General features: G+C 52.7%; 3 protein-coding genes across 6 annotated transcripts; 2 read left to right on the plus strand and 1 right to left on the minus strand.

Moving 5' to 3' along the window:
• Positions 1-8: 8 nt before the first annotated feature.
• On the plus strand, positions 9-10,053 carry fastk (Fas-activated serine/threonine kinase). Of its 2 annotated transcripts, none has more exons than XM_031740063.2 (11): positions 9-355; positions 1,934-2,750; positions 2,831-3,137; positions 3,243-3,430; positions 3,549-3,697; positions 3,773-3,989; positions 4,838-4,997; positions 5,195-5,286; positions 6,635-7,322; positions 7,400-7,514; positions 9,369-10,053. In XM_031740063.2, exons 2-11 carry the CDS (start codon positions 1,976-1,978, stop codon positions 9,453-9,455), a joined length of 2,778 nt encoding a protein of 925 aa, XP_031595923.2. In that variant the 5' UTR covers positions 9-355; positions 1,934-1,975; the 3' UTR covers positions 9,456-10,053. The 2 variants fall into 2 exon arrangements, with proteins under 2 accessions (XP_031595923.2, XP_039458269.1); XM_039602335.1 differs by lacking the exon at positions 9-355 and adding an exon at positions 833-1,019.
• A 68-nt stretch (positions 10,054-10,121) lies between these two features.
• ubtfl (upstream binding transcription factor, like) lies at positions 10,122-20,858 on the minus strand. Of its 2 annotated transcripts, none has more exons than XM_031740062.2 (20): positions 19,298-20,858; positions 17,325-17,419; positions 16,774-16,949; positions 16,585-16,668; positions 16,343-16,498; positions 16,190-16,254; positions 15,990-16,110; positions 14,695-14,805; positions 14,377-14,504; positions 13,269-13,410; positions 13,160-13,201; positions 12,742-12,855; positions 12,453-12,617; positions 12,266-12,376; positions 11,634-11,713; positions 11,342-11,531; positions 11,186-11,233; positions 10,974-11,111; positions 10,768-10,863; positions 10,122-10,541 (listed from the first exon to the last, which is right to left on the minus strand). In XM_031740062.2, the coding sequence occupies exons 2-20, from the start codon at positions 17,380-17,382 to the stop codon at positions 10,473-10,475; spliced, it is 2,094 nt and encodes a 697-aa protein (XP_031595922.1). In that variant the 5' UTR covers positions 17,383-17,419; positions 19,298-20,858; the 3' UTR covers positions 10,122-10,472. The 2 variants fall into 2 exon arrangements, with proteins under 2 accessions (XP_031595922.1, XP_031595921.1); XM_031740061.2 differs by having other exon boundaries at positions 10,768-10,866; positions 19,298-20,854.
• Positions 20,859-21,479: 621 nt separating this feature from the next.
• tmub1 (transmembrane and ubiquitin-like domain containing 1) lies at positions 21,480-24,154 on the plus strand. 2 transcript variants are annotated; one of them, XM_031740076.2, is made up of 3 exons: positions 21,480-21,842; positions 22,773-23,259; positions 23,389-24,154. In XM_031740076.2, exons 2-3 carry the CDS (start codon positions 22,802-22,804, stop codon positions 23,738-23,740), a joined length of 810 nt encoding a protein of 269 aa, XP_031595936.1. In that variant the 5' UTR covers positions 21,480-21,842; positions 22,773-22,801; the 3' UTR covers positions 23,741-24,154. The 2 variants fall into 2 exon arrangements, with proteins under 2 accessions (XP_031595936.1, XP_031595937.1); XM_031740077.2 differs by having other exon boundaries at positions 21,481-21,607.
• Positions 24,155-24,995: the final 841 nt, after the last annotated feature.

The raw sequence follows: 24,995 nt of genomic DNA on the forward strand, positions 1-24,995 counted from the left end.
ACCTCTGAGTGATCCACCTACACAAGGGGGATCACTTTTAAAGGTCGCTTATTATTGGGCACACGGACTACGCCCTATTAATAGATTATTAACATGCAGTAAAAGTCTTCAGCTGATGCGGTTACAACATGAATATATTTAAAAACAATAAAATCACACAGAGCCGCTCCCGGCTCCAGCCGCCGGGGGCGCTGTCGGTCTCTCCTCCAGGTGCATGCCGGGTAGAGCAGGATGGCGTCCCCGGGCTGTGCGGAGGATCGGAGCGGCTGACCGCGGACTGTCTCCCCGCTGATCCCGCACTCTCTGCGGCCTCAGGACCTTCAGGAGCAGAGCTGCGGCCTTTCTGAGCGATGAGGTAAACTCTCCCGCACTGTCACGCGTCCATCGGTTGGGGAGCGCGCGCCGTGACCTGCGTACAACCCGGCGAGTCCCCCGCTTCCCGGCGGGCTAACAGCGGCTAGTAGAGAGTAGCATGCTAAGAGCCCTGCAGACGGAAGCTACAGTATCTTAGCTTAGCTTAGCTTAGCTTAGCTTAGTTTAGTTTATAGCTAGCCTGCTCTCCCCGGATTAGCAAGCAGCAGCAATTAGCGTAGTTGCTCCTGCAGGTTTGATGAACTGATGCTATCCGCCGCTAGCTCCGGCTTTTAGTGGGGTCAGCCGGCTAGCTTTGCCAGCTGTCCGGCAGCTTGCTGGCGCACAGCCCGAGGAGCCTACTTTCCATCCCTGAAGGCTGTTTAAAGCATGACATCATATTTTTATGACGTTGCTGTGACCCCATGGGCACTTTAGCAGATTTGGGGTTAATGGGCAATGCGGGATGTTAAGTCCTAATGTTAGCAAGTGACTTCAGGTGACAGGAGGAGGACAGCTGGGGGGCGTGGTCTGCGAGCAGCTCATTGACTGTCAGGTGATCAGGGGAGGGTTCACCAGGTGCCCCTGCTGGGCAGGTTCAGGGTCTCTGTGTGGGTGTGATGAGAGCACCTAGTGGTGACTCACCTGTCCAGACGTTACCTCGACAGGTGAGTTCTACTGTAGGACAGTAACACGATTTTCACGTCAGGTCTCCATGCCAACAAACATACAATATACTAAATGGTTCTGTGTTCCTCTGTGTGTGTGTGTGTGTGTGTGTGTGTGTGTGTGTGTGCGTGCGTGTGAGAGAGAGAGGGAGTGAGAAGATGCCACCTGGTGGTGATAGTCAGTAACTACAAGCTCACCATTTCCTCAGCCTAGTTCTGAAAGACTCCAAACATGGTTTGAAATGGGCGGTTTGTGCACGTTGACACTCACATCACAGGTGTGCCACCTCATACTCACACACGCACCGGTAACCCTGGGTCTCCCGACAAGAGCTGGGCAGTTTATTGGCTTTAACACACTGGAAGCAGATGGACATGTGCGACTAGCGAATGTGGGCTGGAAGAGAACAGGGAACGATGGCGTGGAATGGGAGATCAAAAATTAAAGTTATTGTTTTTAACACTCGGGTTCACTTCAGCTCTTTGGGTGTTAGAACTCAACAACAGCACGAGCAGAGCGGCTGAAGCTGAGACTTCGCACACTGCCCCCATCTGACCGCAGAACTGACGGGCAGTGAACACCTCGCTTTGCTCAGCCAGAAATCCTGCTTCTCAGGTGTGTGTGCGTGCGTGTCTGATGAGATGCGCTTGTCAGATGTTGATGTAACCAGGTTTAGGGGTATACATGGCGCAGTGGGGCGGGGCTTAGATCAGTTGTCAGACAGGAAGAGACTCTTTTTTTTTTTTTTTTTGTTTATGCAGCTTCACCTATGATGCAACTTTAGGACCTGCCTGATGTGGGGAGGGGGCGGGGCCTTGTCAGGACAGAATGTGCATTTTTAGGATCTCTGTCAGAATTTGCTCTGCCCATCAGGCGTGACCTGCTGCTTATTTGTACCTGTGTGTCTCTGCAGGTGCGCTGCGCCGATGTCTGCAGGTGGTCTGGCTGTTGGACTATGCTGCGTTCGTCCACTGGGTGGCGCCTCCTGAGCCGAGCTCGCCACCTCCCTCCCTGCCTCCCCCGCCCTGCTGCTCAGTCTGTCGTCATGTATACCGCCCGCCTGTACGGCACCGCAGGGGGAGGAGGGGGCGGGGGAGGTGGAGGGGGCGGGGTAAAACAGGGGCGGAGGCCAGGACTATCTGTACTCGAGGTGCCTCACCCCCATGCAGCCCCGCCTCCCCCTGCCTTCCCGCTGTACCAGGGTCGCCCCGACGCCCACCGAGGAGCACATTTCCACCACCACTATCACCCCCACCCGCAGCCCCACCACCTGGCCCCGCCCCCACTGCCCCCCCATTTCCAGCACCACGGCGCCTTCCATGCATACGGGGGCGGTGGGCCCGCAGGAGGCGCCGCAACTAGCAAGAAGAAGACATGGAACTTCATCCACGAGAAGATGAGCTACGACACGTTCTTCACCATGAAGCGGCTGATCGAGCGCTCGCGGGGGCCCGACGAGGTGCTGCGCTGGGTCACCCAGAACCCCGCCAAGATCTCCCACAACCACTACCCCGTCGCCCTGCAGAAGATCGGACAGCTGCTGCAGGCCACACCCCCCACCCGCGCCAGTGGCAGTGAGACCGACGGCGAGGCCTCTGGAGTGCAGGTCGACGGCCGACAGATCCTGGAGCATCAGGACTTCCGGACGCTCTGCAACGCCATCGTCAGCGACTGCGGCAAGTTCGACAACTTCAGCATCGTGAACTGCCTGTACGCCGTCGCTGCGCTCGGTGAGTCGCCGCGTGACGCTCAGACGCACGCCCGCTATCGCCCGCAGCTACGCCACTCACCTTTATCTGACCCCTCACAGGTCTGCCCAGCGACTCTGAGGTGGTGCAGGTGCTGGAGGCGGAGTCTCAGACCCGGCTGAACCAGTTCAACCAGAAGGACGTGTCGATGGTGTTCAGCTCCAGCATGAAGCTCCACCCGGGCAGCCAGCACCCACTCACTGAGGCCTGCCTCGCCGGCCTAGAGAAAAACCTGGAGCGAGAGCGCCACCCACAGACGCTTTTCCTGCTGCTCTCCTACTACAGGCTCAAATGGCGGTCGATGCAACCACAGGAAGCCGCTGCCGCTAACAACGGCACGCCTAACCCTGAACAGCTGCTCGCCAACAGGTGAGAACGCGCATTACCTGGGTTGTTGTGTCTTATACCCGTGCTGAGGTTTGTGATGTTGGCGTCGGTAGTAGCGGTTAACTGCATGTGTGCGTCTGTCCTCAGGAAGATCCTGCGTCTGGTCAAACACACGCTGGCGAGTGTGAGCGGGGTTCGAGACCAGGAGATGGCGCTGCTGGACGAGATGCTGGCGGCGTGTGCCCGTGAGGCGAGTAACAAGAGTCTGGAGCTGATCTTCAGCTCTCACCTGTTCTACCAGAACAGACAGGAGAGGTTCATCAGCAGCCTGGCAGGTGGGTCGCTTCACCCTCATCCCTCGCCATCGAACACGCGGCCATTGCTGTCTCAGCTGTTCAGGTGACTCCGTCTCTGCTGACTCACCTTAACTAGTGACCTGTTTCTCTCCAACAGAGGAGTTACCAAAGAAGGTGGACAGCATCACGCCCTACACGATGGCGCTGATCGCCAAATACATCGCCCGCCATCGGCTGAGAGAAACCCGCCTGCTCGACACCATCGCCGACTTTCTGGTGAAGAAGGCGGAATACCTGGACAGTAAGGTGAGGCCGGTCTGGCGGTCATGTGACCTTGACAGCTGCGCACAGGACTGCAGGTGTGTTTGTGTTTGACCTCAGGTGATCCAGAAGCTCGTGTTCCCGTTCAGCCGGATGAGCTACCGTCCGTCCAATGAGCAGCAGTTCTTCTCCCGGCTGGAAGAGGTGGTGGAGCTGAAGGCGCTCAGCTCGCCGCTCGCCACGGTCAACATCCTCATGTCTCTGTTCCAGCTCGGACATTTCCCCGGCCTGGTCCTCCACCGGGTCTTCTCCTCCGCCTTTATCAGCAACGTCACCAGTGAGTACGGCCAACATGAACCCGACTTTCCGACTGACCGGTCGGGATGGGAATATTTAAAAAGTTATTACTCAGACTACACTTTTCCTTAAAGTAATGCAGTACGTTACTTAGTTACTCCCAGGATAAAGGCGTTCGTTATCCTACTCGTTACGTTACTTTGATGTTTCTCTGTAAAATGATGTGAAACACACCATCATCATCCTTATTTAACAACATAAACCTGAGGCTACACAAACAACACAAACTCTATCCTACTGAGGACACCCGCACAAAAAGAGGCTTTAAAGTGGTCGTCATGGTGATTCTACTGTAGAAAGATGAACAGGTAAAGGCTGCAGCCTGACTGCTGAAGTTCAGGCTCTGGCTGCTGGGCTGGAGTCTGCATACACTCAGCTTTAACGTCACTCTGAGTTAGCATGCTGTCTGACTAGCTTAGCATTAGCATGCTGTCTGTGCAGGTGCCTGCAAAGAGCTGAAGTTGCATTAGCAGCGTGATGCAGTTGTTTCTGTCCTGGAGCTGTCTCCACTTTGCCGTCCCACTCTGGTCCTTTTGTGCAGTAAAAATAAAATTAGCGTCCATATCCATCCTGGAGACTGTGCCACCGTTTTCCTCCGTCACAACGACTGAAATCAGCTGATCGTAGTGAGAGTGCAAGAACCAATAGGCAGGTGGACTAATGAGTCCAAGGACCTGGACTACTGGTCGATTCCCTATCGACTGGTCACACCGTCCACTGTGACTGGTTTGTGACTCATAATATTGATCCTGTTCTAGCCATTGACTGATTACCAGTACCAGGATAACCAGTGTAACCAGTGTGACCAGTGTGCTGCTTTCCCCGCAGACAGCCCCTATGCTCTCATCGTCAGGCGATACTTGTCTCTGTTGGACGCTGCTGTCGAACTGGAGTACCGCGACTACACAGGGCCGCGACTGCAGGACGCACACAAGGTTCTGATGTTTGACCACGCCCTCACCGCTGATGAGGTCAACCGCAAGTACAGGTAACACTGCACACCTGAACACTGACCCTCTTGGTTAATGTAAACAGAGTCGGTTAGCGTCCACCTCACCAGGCCGAGGTCAGTTCAGCTCAAACTCATCAGAATTAGAAGGCACCGAAAGGTGTGCTCAACACCAAAGTGACCAGAATATTAACCCCAGACAGCAGCTGAGCTCTGATTGGTCTGTTCTCTGTCAGTTATAAAGGTCTGGTGGCTGAGGCTCTGCGGCAGCTGGTTGGAGAACAGAACTACAAACAGGATGAGGTCCTCCCCCCGGGATACTACACAGGTAGGACACACCTGCACACACAACCTCTCACCTGGATATTTGGAGCTCTAACGATTTTAAAACAGCTGCTCCGCTGCATGCAGCGTGTTCTGGGGGGGGCGTGGCTCAGATCAGCAAGCTGTAAAACATGGCGACCATCGTCTCGCCGCTCAGATTTGGGTTTTAGTCCTGTTGAAGACGTGCAGCGTTTGGCTGGTTGGTTTGGTTCGGTTCGGCATGGCTTCACTCATGCTCCGCCCACATGTGTTCTGCTTGAACAGCCAATCAGAGAGCTGCTTCCTTTCAAAGTAACTGAGAAGCTCCTCCTGTATTTCCGATGCTGTTGGCAAAAGTTAAAGCGTTTCATTAGACGCCGCTGACTAGGGCTGCACAATTAATCGTTAGAAAATTGCGATCTCAATTCCAAATGACAAAAAAAAAAGAAAAAAAAGATGACGATTGTACCGCATTTTGATCCGAGACATAATCTGCATGAAAACAAGCGCTCACTCTTCCTGCTCAACAAATGACAAGGGCGGAGCCTTATACCACGTAATACCGAAGCCAGCTGGCAGGGAAACAACAACGGAGAGCACATGAGAGATGACGAAGCTGTAAAGGCCAAGAAAGTGACAGGAGAAAATCCGTCCCGGTCAACCACCCAAACATCAATAACGGGAACCTTATACAGCGCTTCCCCATAGCCGTCGAAGTCCCGCAGGCACAAAGAAATTACGGAGGCTATCACTTATCACCTGGCTAAAGATATGGCTCCCATCAACACTGTGAAACAAGGGATTTAGGGAAATGATCAACAGCCTAGACAAACGCTACACAGTGCCGTCCCGCAGCTATTTTTCTATTGTTGCACTACCTGCTCTATACATGCAGTGTCGAGCAACGGTGGAGACGGAATTACAAGCAGTACAACATTTTGCGGCAACCACAAAATGTGAGACATTTATTGTTTTTATGTTTATTTATTGTTTTTATGTTCAGTCTCAACTGTTACGAAGTTGATGTGCAGTTAATAAGTGCAATAAATATTTATATTGGAAAAGAAAATCGTGAGAGAATCGTGATCTCAATTCTAAGCAAAAAAATCCTGATTCTCATTTTATGCAAAATCGTGCAGCCCTACCGCTGACCTTCAGCTGTGGTCTACTTCCTGTTTGCTTAAACAGAAAGTTACATGTTGGACAAGCAGCCTTCACGTGCGTATGCCCCGCGTGGTTCAAAGGTCAAACGCATGTGTGTGTTCGGAGCTGGGTCACAGAGGGGCGGAGATGTCAGCTACATGTTCACAGTTACTGTTACTGTCATGTTACTGTTGTGTTGCTACCTGTAATCTGATTACTCTTTTCTCCAGACTTCCTGTTGTGGATGGACATTTCCGGGCGGGTTCTTCCCATCCGCACAGGAGCCGGCCTTTCTCTGACTGTCGTTCCTCCGTCCTGTGTTGTCGTGGCGTCTAAGCCTGCTGATGCAGCGGTTGCTGCAGTTACCTCTGACTTCCAGAAGTTCTCTCCGTTTGTGGCGATGGAGGAGGGCACGGAGCACTCGTGTCAGGTTGGTGAGGGGATGGGCGGGGCAATGGAACCGCGGGCCTTCCTGCCCCACCACATCCGCAGCACGCCGGGTGCCGCGCCCCACCCGGGCCACCCACGGGCGGGGACCAATGGCAGCACGGTGGACTACGGGCCGTACTACGTCCCGGCAGGGGAGTACTACTCAAGCCTGGCCAAAGAGCACTCGCTGGAGAGTCAGGATAGCTCCACCCTCAGCAGCCCGCCCTCGGACGGGCTGGCCCCGCCCACCACCCAGCTGCCTGCAGGGGCCGGCGCCCCGGACTCTCTGTTCCAGTTTTCCATTGGGAAGATCCTGGAAGACGAGGGTGGCACAGGGGCCCAGAGGCCGGACCACGAGCTTGGGGGATTCTACAAAGGAGTGACGTACGCCGAGGGGGCTGACAGACCGCCCCTGTCGCCACCACCGCTCCACCCCTCTGAGCAGCCAGACCCTGACGGCCTCCCCGCAGACCAGAGGCAGATCCGGAGGTAAGTCAAACCCCGAGCCTGTGCAGAATCAGGAGTGCCTGCCTGCCACTAACGCCGGCCTGCTGTGCTCTCTGCAGGGTCATCATGTCCGTCAATGATAAGTGGCACTACTGCCACAATTCTGACGTCCTGGTGGGCTCCCGTGCCATGAGAGACCGCCACCTGAGGTTACTGGGATATGTCATCCTGCAGGTGAGTCCGTTTTACCATCCCGCAAACAGTGACGTTAAAGAAAAAATTGTACAGAGAAAAAAAGATAAAGGCAACACCTTACGATATTAATGCTATTTTCTGCTTAGTGTTGCAGTAATTTCAATTAGTCACATTTAGCATCTTTCAACTGCTGATTGAAGCAGATCAGAGCTGAAGTATCAGTGCCTGTTTTATCCGGACACACAAAGTTCTGTCACAGCAGTGTTTTGCTCCAGAATGATGTGATCAAACATACCAACGCCGTCACTGAAGCCAGCCGTCGGTCTGATGTTTTGGTCTGATATCGGTCTGCCGTGGGTCTGATATCGGTCTGCCGTGGGTCTGACATAGTTCTGCCGTGGGTCTGTCAGTCTGATATTGGTCTCTGCCGTCCATCTGATGTCGTTCTGATATCGATCTGCCGTCAGTCTGATAGCGATTTGCCATCGTTCTGTCGGTCTGATATCGGTCTGCCGTCGGTCTGATTATATGGAGTCCACTTTGTGCTGTGACCAAAAAGTTTCCCACGTGTGGGACTAATAAAGGTGCATCTTGTCACAGCTTCCTGCTGTGTGGGAAATCAGAAATGATCTGCAAACGTTCGATAAGTCTCTGACACTGTGCACAGAACGGCTGCCTGCCATCAGGCTGGTAGAGTTTGCATTTACCCGTGATTCTGTGTGGATACGTCACCACACAGAGTCACGGTGTGCTGTGATTCTGTTCACTTTACCTGATGACAGTCCCACATGGCTTCCCCAAACTGAAATCCTGATAAAGAATCTGCTCACACTGAAACAGCCGCATGTGAGTCGACCGCTGCAATAAAGAAGCGTACTGAAAACATGTGGGCGGGTCTGCTGTGCCCCAGTCCTGCGTTTGGGCACCACTGTAAACAATGCATGACAGACCCGCCCACGTTTTCAGTACGCTTCTTTATTGCAGCTGTCGACTTGCACGCGGCTGCAGCGTTTCAGCTACAGCCTATACACATCAACCACAGGACCCAGTTTATTCTGTTTTAAGCCGGCGAGGCGTGATTGGGGATGCTGCTCAGGTGTGTCCTGCTCCCCCGCAGCGGGCCGCAGCTCTGCAGTCAAAAACATGCTCACTGACTGCAGCCAATAAGACTGAACAGTATTAAACTAAATAATATATTTTCCATCTCTGTTCACAAGTTTCTGGATTTCTTTTTTATAAGACTGAACTTTGTTTCCATGTTTGTCAAAATTCACGTTTGTTTAACTTGTTGCTCGTTTGAAGAAGTGTTACAGACGACTGAAGCAGTGCAGTGACAAACGTTAGAAACAGCTGTTTGTTTAAAACAAAAATGACTGAAGGATTCATTGTGAATGAGTTTATGTAAATAAAGTTGCAGTTTGGCCTTTGTGTCATCGTTTTGTTTAGACGGGGCGTTACCCATAGCTCTGTAGCTAACCAGCACGTAGCAACCGGTCCAGCTTCAGTAACCACACAAACTTCACTGCGGTTTAGTTTCGTCTTCACTCGTGTCCAAAGAGACAGACCAGCTGAACGTTTGGACGTCATCAATCCCTCAGTCAGAGCGGACTCATCTAGCTGGCTAATGCCATTAAACTTCATAAATCCTGATTTTCATTTGGCCCCGTCCACTGCCGCCAAATACCATCAAAATAGGCCAGGGAACCGGAACCCGTTTGTGTGCAGCCACCTTGATTGGCCAGATAGTTTGAGCTGCTCTGTGATTGGTTGGTTTAAACTTCTGGCTTCCTCCGAGATAAAATGTCTGTTTTTGTAAATGTGATAGGGTTTAACGCTTGTTCTGTAAGCTCCTCCCATCACGGTCATGTGACGTGTTGTTTCCTGTCTCTTCAGCTGCCGTACCACGAGTTGGAGAAGCTGAATGGCATTGAGGAGGTGAAGCAGTACCTGCACAAGAAGCTGCTGGACATCACGCTATGACGTCCCACCAGAGCGTGCGTGTGTCCTGCCTGATGTCAGAGGTCGGTGGTTACCTGGTGACATCCTGTTGGAGCAGGCGGAAGAGCTGCACAAGAAGGAGTTCCAACCAAACTCTGTTCATTTTTCATAGCGTTTAAGAACTGATTCCTTATCAATAAACAGGTCAGTTAATCAATACAAACACCATCAGATCGATTATTGGTCAGCTGACAGGATGCTGCTGTTTTCTGAGCAGTCTCGTCTCACCTGGGGGCATCCATGATCATGTGACTATCAGCACTGAGGACAATGGGACTATGTTCTGTGACCTCATTGGTCGCCATGTGGATGATCTCGCTTGTTTTTTTTCTGGATGGGGAGGGCAGTCCCTTTTATAAGATGTGGTAACTTTGGTAACAGCGATGCATGTGCGGGACTGTTTTATAAATGGGGGGTGGGGGTCACAGAGCAGGGGCTGATGGGAACTGTAGCGTGCCAAAGGTCTGAAGGACAGTGCTTAGTGTTCGGGTCAAAGGTCAGATTATTTATTTGTGTGTGAGGTGATGGACAGATGTTTGTTTATATTCTATAAATCTATTAAAGCTGAGATGAATGCAAACTGTGTCCTTACTGACTGACGGGGGTCAAAGGTCATCTTGTGGTCACATGACAAAACGACACCAGAGATGAGAAAAGTGCATTTATTAATAATTTCAGGTGGGTGGCTGAACCCTGAACTGCTGCTCACTGCGCCCCCACCTGCCAAACTGTACAAACCCTGCCCCCTGCCCTGCCTTCACCATTTTGTCAAAAGGACACTTGAGAGCCCACCTGAGCTTTGCTCCGCCCATCTGCTAAAAACCAACACGCACTCGATAAAAAACAAACACGGGTAACAAAAGGCTCCGCCCTCTTCAGAGGAAGGCGGGAGGGGCCGGTGCCGCATAACATCCTCTCATTGGTCTGCCAGGATGATTGGTCTGTGAGGAGGTGTGGCCTGCACAGCCTGTCCTCTCCAATGAGGAGGAAAGGGTGAAGCTAGTCTGTGTCCGAGTCACTGGATTCCTCCGATGAGCTCTGGTCGTCGTCGTCTTCGTCATCGTCGTTCTGAGAAACAACAGCAAGTGGTCACAAAACAGGAAGTTCTATATCCTGCAACACATGAAAGGGCGGGCCGATGGAAAGGGCCCCGCCCACAAGGTCATGTATCATTATTATTTATATAAAAATGTGCTTTCAAAATAAAACAGGATATTGTCTCTGTGCTGGACTGGTGATGAACACCGTGGTCACAGTCGGCGTTCACTCATGTCTCCATGAACACATGACTGACCTCGTCGTCGTCGCTGTCTGTGCTTCCTGACGTCTCGTCGTCTTCGTCAGAGTCCGACGACTCGCTCTTCTCCTCCTCGTCTGAGTCAGACATGTCCTGCTGGGAGACGGACAGACGTCGTTCACCACCTCATTGGGGCTGACCAGCCCAAACGCCACGTGAAACCTAGCCCCCCCCCGCCTTTCTGACTAAGTAGCTGTTGTTACCTTGGCTCGGTACGCCATCGCCCTCTTGCTCACTGCCACACCAGGTGTCGCAGCTCTTGAACTTCCCGCCTTCCCCTTCGCAGTCACGCGGACTTTAGCTACGGGGCTGCTTCGAACTTTGGCGGTGCTGCGACGTTTCTAAACAAACAAACAAAGGTTAGCGCTGCCGTCCAGGTGACGCACGCACAGGTGAGGCGGCGTGAGGGACTCACCGAAGACGAGATCTCCTTGTAGACGGCGCGGTCCTGAGGAGACAGAGACTGAGGAGGGAAACGGGCATGTTAACGACCAGCAGGGGGCGACAAACTTCAAACCTTTTACTAATATTTCATTCGTTTGTCAGCGGAGGCAGAGTCATCGCACCTCACCTTGACCCAGGCCTCCAGCTCCGCCTTGTACTCCACCTGCTGCTCCTCCACCAGCTTCTTGTACTTGTCCTTCTGGCTCTGGCTCAGCTTCTGCCAGCGTTTCCCGATCTCCACCATCCGCTCCTTCAGGCTGAAGTGGTTCAGCTCGCCATTGGTCAGCAGCTCCTGGGAGAACATCTGGTAGCCGCTCCTATTGGACAGAGACAGCAGCGCCCAGAGCGAGGCGACCGTGACACCGCGGCTGATCGCCAACGTTTCAATAAAGGTTTTTCAATCGGGGGCACAGACTCACACTGGAGGCTTCTTCGGCTCGCCGTCAAACTTGGGCTTCCGCTGACCCGCCGCTGGAGTCCTCATCTCCAACAGCTCCCTCTGCAGGACACCACAGTCAGTACAACAAAACACAGCAGGGGGAGGAGCCAGACACAAAGAGAGGAAGGGCACTAACTAAGGGCGCAAAGAGGGAGGAGCCATAACCAAACAGGAGTCATGTCAACAAGCAGCTGTTGTTCACATGCTTGCTGCTGCACTGACTGCAACTGGAAACCAGTGACAGGGAGCTGGAAGGTACAGGAGGAGGAACAGCGGTCCCTGTAACAACGAGAGGAGGAGGGTATAATTACCGTGGCGAGGAACCCACGGCAATTACACCAAACATCTGATTGTTGGGTTTTTCTGTGTGTGTATGATCGTAGGGACTACCTTACAGTATAAAGCACCTTGGGGGGCCTTTGTTGTGATTTGGTGCTGTATAAATACAACTGAACTGAATTGAATTGAGGACACTGTGAGCTAACAGCTAAAGTAACGTGGTACGTTAGCAGTGCTGTCCGCGTTACTTTGTTTCTTCTTTGGATACATTTTTCTCTAAAAAGAAAGGGGGGAAAAAAACTTCCTGTTTGGCGGCGGATATCAGAGCCAAACCTCGTAACGTTTCTGGTCTTCTGCCGCCTTCTTGATCCACGGAATCTTCTCCTTCTTCTCCATCGAGTTCCACGCCGTGTCCATCGCCGCCTGGGCCTTCCTGCGGTCACTCTGTGGGTTGTGTCACATGACACTCAGTGACGGTACGGAGAGTTTTTACCTGCTGTTTACTGCACGCGCTCCTTACTCTGTACTTAGCCAGGTAGTCGCCAATCACGCTGTGCTGCCACATCTCCGCCGCCGTCTTTGGCGTCTCTGGAAGCTTTGCTGCTGCCGTCTTTTTCCCGTCCCGTCTTTCTTTCGGCAGTCCAGCGGCGACCCACGGCTCAGACTCCGCCTCTCGACACCGCTCCTATTTAAACAACATAAAAATGTGTTCAGACAGTTTGACGGCACCGGCTCGGCAGGTTAGTTACATCACCGACGTTCAGAATTAGCGCCCAATAAACAGGCAGTAGAAGAAGAGCCAGGCGCACCTTGACTGATGGAGACTTGGCTCTGTGGGGGCTTGAGGCCACGCCTGCACCCAATTTGGCCCCGCCCATTTTCTCCTCAGTCATGACTCTGTCTCGTTCCTCCTCTGGAAGACTCTGAGAAAGAAGCAGAGATTACTTCCTGTTTCCTGTAGTTTAAGCAGCAGCTCTGGAGCCTCATTGGACAGGATCAAACATGACAGCCAATCAGCCAATTACAACGTGCCTGAGGACCATCTGTAGTATGAAACTGGTAGTTTCTAGCTAGCTAGTTAGCCAATCAGCCTCCGCTTTCACAGCTAGACCCCCCCCAATCCGGTTTAATCCAATTAAGAAGGTGAAAGTGTAAATACAGCTCCGCCCATCTCTGTCCCGTCTGTGGGCGTTTCCTCTCGCTCTTCAAGGCGCTCTGAGGTCTTACCTCCAGGAAGCGCTGCAGGTCGATGTCATACTGCTTCTTTTTCTGTGGAGACAAAGTTGAGATTAGAGAGAGGTCAGAGGTCGGAGGTCAGAGCGGTGCCGTCACTCACCTGCTCGCAGCGTTTCTGGAACATGTCCTTCTCCTTCTGCGTCATCATCTTCCACTGTTTGCTGCACAGCACCATGCGCTCCGTGCTCGGCACGTCCTTCATGTTCACCATCAGCTCCGCACAGTACAGCGAGTACCCGTTACTGCAAAACAGAGTCAAAACGCAGTACGGCGAGTCTGGGTTTGGTGGTTGCCAGGACGACGGAGTCAGGCTCCGCCCCTTAGGTCCAGTCAAAGGCCCTTCCTGTTCCCACACCACTGCAGGTCCTAAAGACCTGGACGAGCCAGTTTGGTGTGGAAGAACTGGACTGGCCTGCACAGAGTCCTGACCTCAGCCCCACAGGACAGGACTCCAACATCTGACCTCATGATGCTCTTCTGGAACAACGGTCACAAATTCCCACAAACACTCCTAAACCTGACCGCGATGTTATACTCAAGGTCACATGCAGTGAATGCAGACGAGCGAGTCTCTGCTCTACTGTGAGGAAGATACTATTTTTGTGACATCAACAAATCACTGAAGAGTTTTTGTTTTTTGTGTCCCATTGTTTATGGAACCGTGGCTGTAAAATACACCTCACCTGACCAAACCTGACGTCAGGTGGCGTCAGGAGGTCAGGTGACTTCTCTCAAAACCGGTTTATTGGTTATACTGTGAATTGTGCTGTGTGAGATAATAAGACAAAGACACAGAAGGCGTCACTCTGACCAACATGTAGCGTTTACACAGCTTTGGATGCGAGCCACAGAAAGTGAGCTGAGACTGATGCACACTGTGACTAGATAACACCTGAACCAATCAGAAGTGAGAGGACAGGACGCGCCTGTGAGGACGCTGTGATGAACATTTCATTTATTCAAACAAATGCTGTTCATTCAGCGTCAGTTTCACTGTAACGGCAAACATGAGCTTTCTTCTTCTACAGTAATGAAATCCTCCAGCTTTAATCTCAGTCTAAATCATCCCAATAAAATAATAAATGTCGTCTTATTTTGTCAAAGCTTCTAAAAATAAGAAAAATTGGACATAAGTGAACTTCTGAGGAACGCGACCTCTCGGCTGTAACTGCAGCAGGGTTAGCGTGAACATGCCAGCGGAGACTCACGGGGGAGGTTTGGTCGGCCGTCCGTCGAACTTGTCTTTCAGCTGTCTCTCGGCTTTGGTGAGGACGGAGCGGACATGATCGTCCGAGTTTACGTCTGGATGAGCTTCCAGGTAGACCCTCATGCTGTCCTGAAACAGGAAGTGCAGCCGTGAGACTTTACTCTCGGTTTCAGCCCAGATCATCATCACATCGCCCACACGTCCCAGAAGCTGTTACAAACACCGGAGCTGGTGTCGGCTCGCTTCCAGGACTCGTGTCGTGACGATGGTTCAGGTGAAACGCTGAGGCCTAAGCGCCTGCTTCCCGTCTCTCTGGTACCTCGTAATCTTTCTGGAGCTCCAGCGCCTTGCTGATCCACTTCAGTCTCCTCTTGTCGGACAGCTGGGACCACTGTCTCCTCAGAGCCTCCTTCAGCTCCTTCTGACTCACCTGAAACAGAAACACAGTCGTGAGGACGTCGAGACGGGTCCTGACAACGCCCCGGGCCTCGACCCGGCAGCAGGTCTATGAGCTACCGCCGTGAAACTCTCCGCAGACGTCCGTGACAACACGTGCAGAGAAATCAGAGCGCCGAGAAGCAGAAACGAAGTTTTGTGCGATTGCGAGCAGGACGCCTCCTGCAGGGACAAACGAGCTGCCTGCACGGCTCAGGCGTGATTCTGGCCCATCTATGAACTCTGACCTTTCCGTCTTTCCATAGAGTTTCAGGTGGATTTGGCTCAGCTGATTGGCTGGGCCATCTCTGAAAGACTCTTGGAGAACTCCTCTGTCTGAAACCTTGAGAGGAGCACGTGATGGTTTCAGCTGTCATGACGTTTCTATGGTGATGACTCACCTTCCTGTTGGGACCGAACCAGCTGATGTGCACGGAGCGGCAGGAAGCTGCATGTCTCTGTGCACCTGCCTGTCTTCATGTGCTCTTTTCTCATCATCACACAAAACTTCATTCATGGACGTGCGGTTTGATGTCTCGTGCGTGTGGGTTGGATGTGTTACCTAAGGTTGAATATATCAACCATCGCCGGTCGTTTTTACAACAGCGATGTGTTTATGTGCACCTGAATCAGTCTGTGAAGCTAAGAGAAGCAGTCAATGCAAACGATCATAGCGCTGTTTGAACAGCAGCGACTCATTTACTCAAACTCCGAGCAGAGAAAGGCAGTGGCCTCCGCTCAGAAAAGACAAACATGTGATTTAAAACCCCCACGATGGTTTCAGTGGCTGCTTTCTCCACTCTGTGTTTATCTTTACACACTCAACCCAAGGATAATCAAACAGTATCTATATTAACACTGGAAATAAAGAAGGTCAAATATTCCCTCCAAACATAACGTGTGAATCCTAAACGTGTGAATGCGTGCATGATTCCGTCGCTCCGCCCATCTAAAAGTCTGCACCTGTGCATGTCATCGGTCATTGACGGCTGCTTCACATATGGCACAACGACATCTCCTTTAGAAACACATTTGCTTGTTTTACCTGCTGCACGGTGGTTTACGCAGAGCGGTCGAGCCCTCTGATTGAACCAGTGCAGAGCTGCTGCGGCTGCACCGATGGCACAAAGACATGCATTTGTGTGTTTAGCAGGTAGCAGGCGTGTGCTGAGCGCATACCTCGGGGTGCAGCTTCATGTAGGTCTTCTTCTCGTGGTTGTACCACAGCTGTTGGGGGGTTTTGGGTTTCTCCGGCAGGTCCGACTTCTTCCTCTCCTCGATCAGCTCGGGGTGCTCCTCCCTGCGATCAGCTGACATTAGCCATGTGTGCGCCAACACCGTGACTGACACTGCTACATGTGACCGGAAGTAGAACTCACTTGAATCGAGCCATGTTCTTCTCGAAATCTTCTTTCTCACGCTGGAACTCTGTGATGTACTTTTGCTGCGGGAGGACAAACAAACATGTGTTTGGTGTTTCGGGACTCGAACACGGACACAAGTGCGACCTCGGGTTCTGCGGCTAAGCGCACCTTCTTCTTGTCGGGCAGCTCCTTGTACTTCTTGGACAGGATCTTGGTGAGGTCCAGGTTGCTCATCTCTGGATGGATTTTGGCGTATTTGGCTCGTTTCTCCATGAAGAAGCGAAAGTATGGCGTCAGAGGCTTCTTCGGGAAATCTGGGTGAGTCTGCACACGAGAGAGGTCAGAGGTCACAGGTCTGTCTGTCTGAACCAGCACATGTCCCAGCGGGTTCTGGCTCTAGGGGGCCTCACCTTCAGTTTCTTGCCTTTATATGGGTTTTTCACAAACTCGATGGCGTCCACGATGAGCTCCGTCATCGTTCGGTACTTCCTGACCTGAAACACAGACTCAGGTCAGCTGAACTTTCAGACACACCTTAAACCGAAGAGCTTTAAATGAACACGGCGACGGCTCAGAGGCGTGGCCTTTGGCCAGCGTACCTCAGACGAGACTTTCTGCCACTTCTGGCGACACATCTCGCCGGTGAAGCCGCCAAAACAAACTTTCTCCCAGTCAAAGTGCGACTCGGTGGTTTTATACTTCATGGCGTCTCCGTCAGGCAACAGGGTGCGAATCCTCTCCAGCAGAGTCAGACAGTCCTCCTTACTCCAGTCATCTGAGCAGGGAGACAGCGGTCAGGGCGGGGCCGGCGAGGGCGTGTGCCCCGCGGCCGAACGTTACACAAAAACATGTTCAGGTACGTTTTCACTAAAATTGCCAAAATAGTCGTCTGTGAGGACGAAGGTGCACACGGGGGTAAAGATGCAAACATGCAGCTTCAGGCAAACCCAAGGTCTGCGCCCCCCCCCGTCACATCTGAGCACTCACTGGAAGCACTTTCACGCTCATTCCAAGTGTCATCAACTTCCTGCAGTCGCTGCCAGCCACTTCCTGTGTGGACGCTGCTTTAGCAGAGTTCACGCAGGCCTACATGAACTGACAGGCAAGTACCTGAACACCTGACAGGCGCTAACAGCAGGTCGGCACTTACCTGGTTCAGTCTTGACCCTGGTGCTCTGAGCCGTGGAGACGCTGCTGCTGCCGTTCATCCTGCAGTGACCGACGGAGGAGGCTCCGCCCCTCCCTCTGAAACACAAAATCAAACAGGTTTACTGCAGCAGGAAGTGCTCATGTGACCATCAGTACGGCTCGGCTCGTGTACTTCCTGTTTCTGCCTGTGTGGGGCAGCACCGAGTCCAACAACACCTGATCCAATGCGCTGTTCCGGCTCCACAGGGGGCGCTCTCGAGCTCATCCTTTAGCCGAGTGAAACCAGCCCGACTGCTGGAAACGGGCGCCGTGACAGAGGACGCCCTGTCATAAATCACTGAAGGACCAATCAGCGCGCAGTAGCAGCATGCAGGTGTTTTAAATCAGTGTCAGGTGAGAAAGGCTGCAGGACCAAAGGGGGCTGGATTTAATGTGACCGTGTTTTTACGGCGCCCCCTGCTGACCTGCGCAGCGTTTTGGCACGTTTGGCTCTCCATAGCTCAGGGGAGGCTGGCTGCTTTCAGTGGCAGGTCACTCTCCTGTGAGAAGCTAGAAGTAAGTGGAGCGTGAGTCACTGAGCAGAATATGTCGCCTGATCACCTGACACGTCACCTGATCCCTGCTGCCCCACTGTAGGCTAACAGTGACACGTTGAAGGTCAGTGACATCACCTGTTACTGTGTAGAATGTACCAGGTGTATTTATAGAGGATGACAGCTGGCCATCACCACACTTTAACACCTTCATCCTCTCACTGCCCAATCAGCTTGCAGCTCACACCATGGCGGCCCAACAGTGTGTGAACTTCCTGAAGGCTTCTTTTCATTTACAGAAATCAATCTGAGCGTGCTCAGAAATGAGATTCTGCACACGCAGTGAGGATGCTCCGCGTGCAGAAAGGCTCCAGAGCGCCACCTTCAGTGATAGAAACGTCAATGCACACTGAGCTCTGTGTATGAACTTTGGGTCGTTCCTAAAGCCACGCCCCCACACCTGGGCACCTTCACCTTTAGTCAGATTCATCCGAAGATGCAGCTGTGCTTCGGAGTTCACGTGTCTGTGGCACCATGGCGAATTTTGATCCTTCGCCACTGGACAAAAATGATGATTGAGGGGTCTGTAGCTACCTGCACAGGTGTGATCAGAGTGCACACCCACTCACAGTCACAGCGGCAGCTACGGGGCACAGAATAGCCAATCACAATGTTTCACCTGCAGCAGCTTCACTGTGAGGGTGCCCACCTGTGTGCACCACAGCCATTGTTTGAATGACCTCACACTGACGTGCACCTCAACTGTCCTCACCTGGCTGAGCATTAAACTCACGTGACATCACCACACCAGTGTAACCACAGAGGTAACCGGAAACAGTGTGTTTGGTGACATTGCTGACGATCGATTCTCAGACAGGAGCTGATCTCTCACACACACAGGTCCCGGTGCCGTTCTGCAGACGGTCCCCGGGTTCTGGGTCCGGACGGCCGGGGCGCTGGGCTCGGGCCCGGTAAGGTCTCCGGGCCGCCAGCTTCCAGCTGCCCGGTAATGGCGTCCATCCTCCGGCAGGAGTCAGCACGTAGCTTCCGCTGGCACGAACCGCAGAACCGAGCGCGAAGGTTTCCCGGTGAAACGTGTCGGAGCGACGCGGAGACCAAACCGGAACAAACCGGATGAAACCGGATAAAAGATCCGAGCGAAAGTCTCCGGACGGCACACGTGGAGCGTTTAAGGGCTTTAATCCGACAAAATGATGACACGTAAAAAGGTCGAGGTCGAGTCTACCCGCGGTGCAGGATCACCAGAACCCCCGAGCCCCCCGAACCCTTTACCCGCAGAACCAGAGCTTTGTGCGGGCGGGACGGGCTGCAGCTGCCCCACAAGCCTCCGCTGCAAAGCCGCCATGAATGTTGTGGCGACTCGGGGACGAGCGAGCCGAAAAACCCAGAAATGCGTTTAAAATCGGAACCTGGCGCTTACCTGCTGGTTCGGACAGAAAGCCGGGGTGATACTGCACGGCACCGTGCCGGTTCGGCTGCTTTCGGGACCGTGGAAGTGTGTTTTTTTCAGCCGTAAACCCCGGGGAGTCAGGTCGAAACGAATCCGACAAAAGGAGCGTCTAGTCCGGTATGAAACTCCGCCCAGCGCCGCAGGGGGAGGAACTCCGGGGGAAAACATGAGGACAAAGGCGGAGGATGAAACCAGAGACAGCGGCCACAGCGGCAGCCAGCCCCGCTGGAGCCGCCGCACACGCACTCTTTAACGGACGCTATTTTACATTTACGCCGTTTTCACTCAAACCCGACTGCGTACTCCGAGCCCTCTCTGGGTCCAGATGCTGAACAGGCGGGAGGCCCGGGGACCGCCGGCAGAGATGCGGCCGGGGGCCCGCGGAGCACAGCGGATGCTCTGGGAGGAAGCCGTCGGGGCTCCCTCCACCGCCCGGCGCGATGCTGATCGGGGGCTGAGAGGCGGCAGAAGAGCCCGCTAAGAGCAGCGGAGTCCCCGTGATCAGTGAGGTCATCATCTGACTCCGCACCTGCCGCAGGTGGGGTGAGGTGTTTCTGCTGTTTGTCCTAATAAAGTTTGTTATTTAGAATAAAAACAGCCTTTATTTTGAGTTCTTGTGACTTTAATTCTGGAGTAAACTCGGAGGACCCTGCCACCTGAGGTGAGGACAGGTGCACTGGGCCTCACCTGTGGGACCCTCAGAGGTCTGAGCTGGGGTCCGGGTTCTGGTGGACTTCGGAGCCCTCACAAACACAGCCAGTGGCCCCTGAGCGCCACTGCTGCCCCCTGCTGCCCGGATGTTCAGCACGTTAAAGGGACAGTGTTGGGGTAATGACATCATCCAGACTAACAGCGCGTGCAGCAGCTTCTCTAACAATGAAAGGTCAGGCTGTGCACGTGGACACCCCAGGATGAGCCACCAATCAGCTGATCAGGTTTCTGCAGCTGTCAGAGCCCCAACATCCTGAAGAGGAAACACCGCAGATGATCGATCGGTTCACTGACCGATCAACTGATTGATTGAGCGGACCCACAAAGTTGAAACTCACATATTTCACAGGACTTTGTGCAGAATTTACACTCACAGCCACTTTATTAGGTACACCTCACCACATTATATTCATGCATTTTAATATATGTTTGTATTTAGAGTGTTTGAACATGTTTCTGTGGGTGAAGTGAACCTCATGCTGTAAAATCTGCTGGTCTGCTCACACACAAACACACACAGGCACTCCTAAAGCTTAATCACCAACAGCTTCATGCTCTTATTTTGAAAAGTCGCAGCAGGTCATGGTCAGGGTTCCTTCTCAGTACCTCAGGCTGTCACACACCAGCTTCACACAGGTGATGCTGATTGGATAATCTGGCTGCGAGCTCGGTTGAGCACCAGTCAGACTTCCTGTGTGTCAGCTGTCGTTCCTGGCCACGAGTACACATAATCCACACTCTCTGTTGGAAGCTGTAAACCTGCAGTAATGATTTATTTTGGTCCCCTTTCTTCTTCTGCTGTCTGATCTGCTGTTACAGAGGGCTTTAGTCTAATATGTCACTTTTCGTTTTGTTTCATTTATTAAAAACTTTATTTGGATCTGATCTCGAACACGTTTCTTCTTCTTTTCGTTCTGTACCATTTGAAACTGTTACACTCTGCTTGTTTCTTTTGTCTGGTTACGTCATAAGGAGACGCTACGGTAATCGCGACCAGCAGGTGTACGCATGCGCAACCTCCACTGGGGGGGCGATGGTTTTACGAAACCAAAGAAAAAACAGGAGAAACGAGAAGCACAGGAACAGGAGAGAGGAGACAGCTATATCCTGACTCAGATTTGGGCATGCTGGTTTGAATAGCACATTGTTTTTAATGAGAAAGCACTGCACAGGGGAGTGTGACTGCAACAGAGAAGAAGAAACAATAGGACATATTTTAGTGCATTGTCAGAAATATGATGCTCGGTGAGATGAAAGTGAAACTGGACTTGGCTGATTTATTTCGTAAGAACTGGAGAAGTGATCAGGTCATATTTTGTTTGTTAAGGCAGACTCGTTTGTTTGGGAGGATTTGATTCATTTTTGACATTCAGTTCACACTCCACACCAGTGGGTGGCGGTAATGCACCATTTTGCTGTTTGCCAACCGCCAATAAGCAATATAGAGAAGAAGAAGCCTCCGCTGGGTCCGCCGCGGAGCACAACAGTAGAAGAAGAAGCGGCAGCAGGAAGTGATGCAGCTGTTAGCCTGCAGGCTAACGCGGAGGACATGAAGCTCCTGGACTGAACGTGAGTGACCGTCGTCTCCTCTCTCCTCGCGCCTCTGCGCAGACTCAGACTGTGGGTCAGAGGCTCCCTGGGAGCGCGAGCTGTTAGCGCGTATCTTAGCGCAGCGGGTAGCTGTTAGCTCGGACTTTAGCGGGACTGGCGGAGCTGATCCAGGTGAGCCCGGGTGGCTCAAATGCCCGGATCTTCCGGTGAAACGCGACCAACAACTGGTGACGTGACGAGGCCGCGGAAAGAGGTGAGCAAATACCTGAGCAGAGGGCGTCAAAAATACACTTGATTAACAACCGGATCAATCATGGATCGATACCTGCTGACGGCACACAGGAAACCGGAAGTTAGCGTTGTATGGGGACAAGTGTAAGGGCTTTTCATCCCGCTGGTTGGACAGCCACGCCGGAAGTGACGTGCGATCCGCCAGGGGAGCTTTTACCTCTGAGTGTGTTTCCCCAAGATAGAGTCCCAGAGGTCACCCTGTGGTGTGTGTGTGTGTGTGTGTGTGTGTGTGTGTGTGTGTGTGTGTGTAGAGCGGGGACAGGACGCTTGCTCTGATTGGACTTTACTGGGCCCAGGTGTAACGTAGAGGCGGAACTTGGAGGTTTACTGGGATTTTATCGTTACCATATTCTGACAAACGTACAGATGATCTGCATCTGCAGGTCACGACCTCACAGCTGATCAGTTTGTGTTTTATCAAATGAGACAAGGTGATTTTACTAAAACCCGCCGTACCTGTCCGATGTCGTCTGATGGCGATTACACGGATCCAGTTTGGGAGCCGTCGATAACCTCCCATCAGGCGACACTGTGAGGTTCAGCTTCCGGCAGCTACAGGTGTCCTGCAGATGTTTGGACGTTGGTTTCCCTCGTGTGTCTGAGCCGTCAGCTCGCTATGAGTTAGGAAGTAACTCTATCGACCTGAGAGAGGAGCTCACCTGCTCGTAGTACTCTCACAGTATTGTATTTATCACCACACAGTACTGCGATACTGTCGTGTGACGTTGGAGCTCCGTCTGTGGGACACCTGCCCCTAAAGGGGCGTTTTCTTTCTTTCCCTATTTCATAAAAAGCTTCAGTCATGCTGGAGTGAAAGGACAGGTGAGGGGTTCTCAGGTAAACAAGAAGTGTGTGTATATACCTGAAGCTAAGCTCTGCCCTCTCCCTACAGGTGTGTGAGCTGTGCTGACCTTGGCGGCGATGGCGCTGATCGAAGGTGTCGGCGATGAGGTGACGTTGCTGTTCGCCGCTCTGCTGCTGCTGACAGTTCTGCTGCTCGCCTGGATCTCCACCCGCACATCCGAGCCCCCTGAACACCTGTTCACAGGCTCCTCCCCTTTACAGAGGCCCGGGCAAACCCAGCAGGACACGCCCTTTTCATCCACCGCCACCTCCTCGTCCCCCTACCCACCATCCTCACCCTCCACCTTCTCCATGTCCTCGTCCTCACCTTCCTCCTCTGTGAACGACAGCTTCCTGACAGAGGCTCCCACCACACTGGAGGATGGACAGGTGGGAGGAGACGGGGTGAGGCGCAGAGGAGGAGACGGAGAGGCCGCGGTGTCTCAGCGGAACATGGTGGTCAGACTCAAGTTCCTCAACGACACAGAGAGGACGGCGCAGGTCCAACCACAGGACACCGTCGGGTACATTAAGAGGTACGAGTGCTGCATGTAATACTGCATACACTACTGCATAGTAGAGGAGGAGTTTCGGCAAACCTGAAGCTCCTCCTCCCGGCTGTGCCCCCGGACCCGTTTGCTGACCTCTGACCTCTGACCCTGCAGGACCTACTTTGCGGGGCAGGAGCATCAGGTGCGTCTCATCTATCAGGGCCAGCTGCTGCAGGACGACGCGCGGACGCTCGCCTCGCTGAACCTCGCCCATAACTGCGTGCTGCACTGCCACATCTCGCAGCACGCGGCGCGGGGGGCGGCAGGGGGCCAGCGGGCGGGAGACCAGGTGCGCGTGGCGCTGAACGTGGGCAGCCTGATGGTCCCGCTGCTCGTGCTCATGCTCTCCGTGCTGTGGTACTGTCAGATCCAGTACCGCCAGTTCTTCACCGCCCCCGCCACCGCCTCGCTGGTCGGGGTCACCATCCTCCTCAGCCTGGTGGCCTTTGGCGTCTACCGCCGCTAGCCTCCCATGGGCCGGCAGCGGGAAGAGACGCTACCTGCAGTTATTGTTTGTTTCTGTTGCCATGGAGACGCAGTGAGGACAGAGACTCTTATCATTAGATCACACGTTTATCTTCATCATCAGCGTGCCTCTTTGATTTCTGTGGGAGGCACAGACACACCTGTCTGCCTCACCTGTCTGTCTGTGTGTGTGTGTGTGTGTGTGTGTGTGTGTGTGTGTGTGTGTGAGAGAGAGAGAGAGAGAGAGTTTCAGCTTTCGGAGAAAATCTATTAAACCTTTAATTTATCCCGTGGTGTCTGAGTGTGTGTGTCACACCTGTACAGGTGATTCTGAGGGTGGAGCTGCTGTGTAGCAGGAAGTGTGTAATGTTACAAAATAAAGTTGGATACAAAAAGCTCAGAATGAAAGAAGTCATGTGACGACCTCAGACTGTTTCTGTAATGTGATTGGTCAGAGCTGCTGCTTTGACATGTTCACAGGTCACGGCTCCGTAAATCAAGATCCTGACGACTTGAACCAAAGTCGCGAGGAGACGACTACGAAAGAACCTCCAAACTGTCAAAGTTGTCGAGATCACGTAAGCGGCACGAACTTCTCAAATACAACATGTCGAAGAAGACGGAGAGGTGCGCAGTGTGGCCCAAAGTAAGGAGCAGGAAGACCAACTCTGACTGACCATCAGGTTATCAGGTCATTATCAAACCTACAAGCAAATATTAGAAATTCAGCTCCAACTTGAATTTACTGTCAAAAACGTCAGCCAGAGATCAATAAGTGAAGAAATAACAGCAGTGAAGATGCGCGTTTCTAAAATATAAAATACACCAATTGTTGTAATAAACCTGAGCCCACTCACAATGACAGACACAAAGTATGAAACTTGATGAGTTACAGAGCTCATCAGTTCTGGAGTTAGGAGGAGGAGAACAACGTGTTCCTGTGCACCGGTCCAAACAGCTGATGGTTGGTGGTGTAGGAACGCCACCTGCACAGCTCGAGATTCTTGACTGATTTCTTCTTCAAGCATGTGGCCAATCGTGTTCCTACAGTAGACTTCAGAGACACGTGTGAAGATCAAATAACAACCACAGAAGCTGATGCAGTGATCGGACGTCCTTCTAACAGAGGCCGGGCTGGACGGCCTCACACGAGATTTCTACAAACGTTTCTGGGAACATGTCAATGGCCTTTTACATCGAGTATTGGCAGGAATGTTTCAGACTTCCACTCTGCCGCCCACAATGAGACCCAGACT

Source organism: Oreochromis aureus, linkage group 18 (genome assembly GCF_013358895.1).
Source record: "Oreochromis aureus strain Israel breed Guangdong linkage group 18, ZZ_aureus, whole genome shotgun sequence".
Taxonomy (NCBI): Eukaryota; Metazoa; Chordata; class Actinopteri; order Cichliformes; family Cichlidae; genus Oreochromis; species Oreochromis aureus.